This window comes from Cibotium barometz, chromosome 36, assembly GCF_041138505.1.
Source record: "Cibotium barometz isolate CiBa-2024 chromosome 36, ASM4113850v1, whole genome shotgun sequence".
Classification (NCBI taxonomy): Eukaryota; Viridiplantae; Streptophyta; class Polypodiopsida; order Cyatheales; family Cibotiaceae; genus Cibotium; species Cibotium barometz.
Window position 1 is genome coordinate 39,761,000 of NC_141081.1, and position 2,613 is coordinate 39,763,612.

Here is a 2,613-nt window from a genome sequence, read left to right on the forward strand (position 1 = left end):
AAAGTCAAATATTAAAGATGCATAACTGACCTCATTGGATCCAATTGATGTTGGTGTTGTTTCAAGATGTGGATTAACATGGGCATAAGCCTACATTATTGCGTGATATAATTAACACCTTTTGTACCCATGGGTGGTTATGCCTTTAATTAATATATATAAGTTACCTGTGGCGGTGTAGAAAAAGAGCTTGACAACGTTCTCTTCAAAGCTTCTAGCTCTTCTCTCAAAGAATCCATAGCTTCATCCTTCTATTTCAACTTTTTGACAAGAGTATCAGCTTGAGAAGAAGAATCTTCATGGTTAATGACAAGCTTTGAAGTACCACCACATTATGCTACTCTGTTTTCAGTGTTGATCTACTTGATATTTCTAGCAATGTATCCACATCAGAGTCCTAATAGTTAAAAAAGTCAATAAAACACTATTATAGTACTTCTACCATCTAAAAATTTTGAAGTGTAAATAAGAATTTCAAAGGAATATTACATGCACACAATTACATTTAGAGAGAGACTAGCTTTCTATAGAGAATCACAACAATAACATTATGAACTTAGCTAACTATGAATATTATTATGTTAATGTGTCACTTATTGAGCTACCAAGTTATCAACACTTATTAGTTATTGAGAAGCTGTGGAGATACCCTTCAGAAATGCTAATGGATGCAATTTAACAGTAAAAACTCAATATATAAAGCACCATCATGATATGACATACAGTCCAAGGCGAAACCTGACATTTATCTCATATTTTCTGCCATCATACAACTAAGGGTCCAACGACCATAGTTTACTTCAAGAGGGAATTGACAGTGTTGTGGGTCATGGGGGGATCCGGAAGTCGGAGGTAAACAGTGAAATGGAAGGTGTGGCGGGTTTGGTTAGTGCTGTGGAGAGTAGCGACGGCATAACCTTGGACTCCTCGGAAGTCGTTGGAGCCTCCTGTGATTCCATACTCAAAGCTTTCGGGTTGCAGGATGTTGAGTTCACCCATGCTACTGAAGGTACCACTGTAGACACCGTCATCGTAGTTCACGCTGCACATGTGCACGCTGGCCATGTAATTGGGGTTGTAGTGCAAGGAGAGGGTGGTGGCGATGCACCTCTCAGCACCAAGCCTGGTGGAGTTGAGGTCGGGGCCGACGGTCAAGGGCAAGTCCATGACTAAGAGTGTGCCAAAGTTGACGGTGGCGCTGGCGTTAGCGCCAGCTGGTATTTCCACCACCAAGTTCTCACCCACGTCGTTGTGCATGTAGTACTCTAGAATGATCGACTTCTCTTCTGCGCCGAGTGCGCATGCAGCAGCAGCAGCGAGCACTAGCCAAAGCGTGAAGAGGGCTCTATAAGCAAAGCCAGAGACAGTGCACATGTTGGTGAAATGGTAAGGAACTTAGCTTGGAATCGAAGCAGCTGGAGGCCGGGCGAGAGAGAGAGAGAGAGAGAAAGAGAGAAGCTTGTAATTACAGCTCGCGGAACTGCTTTAATAATGCCATGAAACTAAATGCCACAAGAAAAAGCAAGGAAACTGAGGAATTGCGTGGCCTTCAATTGCTAGCTTTATTGTTCTTCCCGTGGCCTTCAACTGCTAGCTTTATTGTTCTTCCTTACAGAAACCATAATTCATAATTTGGAAACTAATACTACTTACATGATGTGCGTAGAAAATCTTGGGTTGTAACACTTGGTATTTTAATACTACTTACATGATGTGCTTAGAAAATCTTGGGTTGTAACACTTGGTATTTTAGCAGAGCGAGGAAGTGAGAAGATGGAAAGAACGTAAGCTTTTTTGGGTTTTGGGTGAGAGATGTAAGCTCCTATGATTCTATTGCTCGATGCTCATGTTGTTTGAGTAAAAAGGTTCATGCTTGTACATAAATATAAGCATACAGGGGAACTCCTTGCAACATGTGAGCAAGTACCTTACAATGAATTTAAAATTCTTACCTTTAAAAGAATGTACAAATATTCTCTTCCAACTTTAGAAAAGTCACTACTATGCAGTGCGGAGCCCTCTCTCTTTCACTCTTTTCTTCTCTGTCTTGCCAGCAGACCGGTCCGCGCTCTCTTCCTATGCTCGGTATAATGTGGCCAGGCGAGAAGTTAAGGGGGTCGATTCAGACTACAACGGCAGTGTAGAGCTGAGCAGGCGTTTCTCCGTTCAGACTCGACGGCAGCAAGCCAAGATCCAGGATACGGAAGGGATCCCGTCCGACCAACAGAGGCTAATTTTCGTCGAAAAACAGCTCGAAGATGGCCGTACCCTCCCTCACAATATTCAGAAGGAGTCCTTGCACCCTCCACCTGGTCCTTCATCTGCGTGGAGGCCAGAGGACACTTATTACTATTTTCAAAACAAAGATCAAATGTTGCCTCCCTCTCTCTCCACTCCCATGATTGGAAAGACCATAACCCTGGATCCAGGTCGAGAGCCAATCCTCTTGTAAGGGCCTGGGAGAGGATTCCGCGTTGATTATAGAGAGAACCCGTGACCTGGGAGCTTATAAATTCAGCCAAAATTCCCTGGCTTCATCATCTAATTGTTGTTGATCTCCATGAGGTTCAGTAATTGTTTCTACGTATGGATCCGGAAGAGATAGTCCTTTTG

General features: G+C 43.0%; 1 protein-coding gene across 1 annotated transcript; it reads right to left on the bottom strand.

The window, feature by feature from the left end:
* Positions 1 to 795: 795 nt before the first annotated feature.
* LOC147617885 (pterocarpan synthase 1-like) lies at positions 796 to 1,374 on the bottom strand. Its single transcript, XM_086775523.1, has one exon. It carries the CDS (start codon positions 1,372 to 1,374, stop codon positions 796 to 798), a length of 579 nt encoding a protein of 192 aa, XP_086631649.1.
* Between the last annotated feature and the right edge of the window lie 1,239 nt (positions 1,375 to 2,613).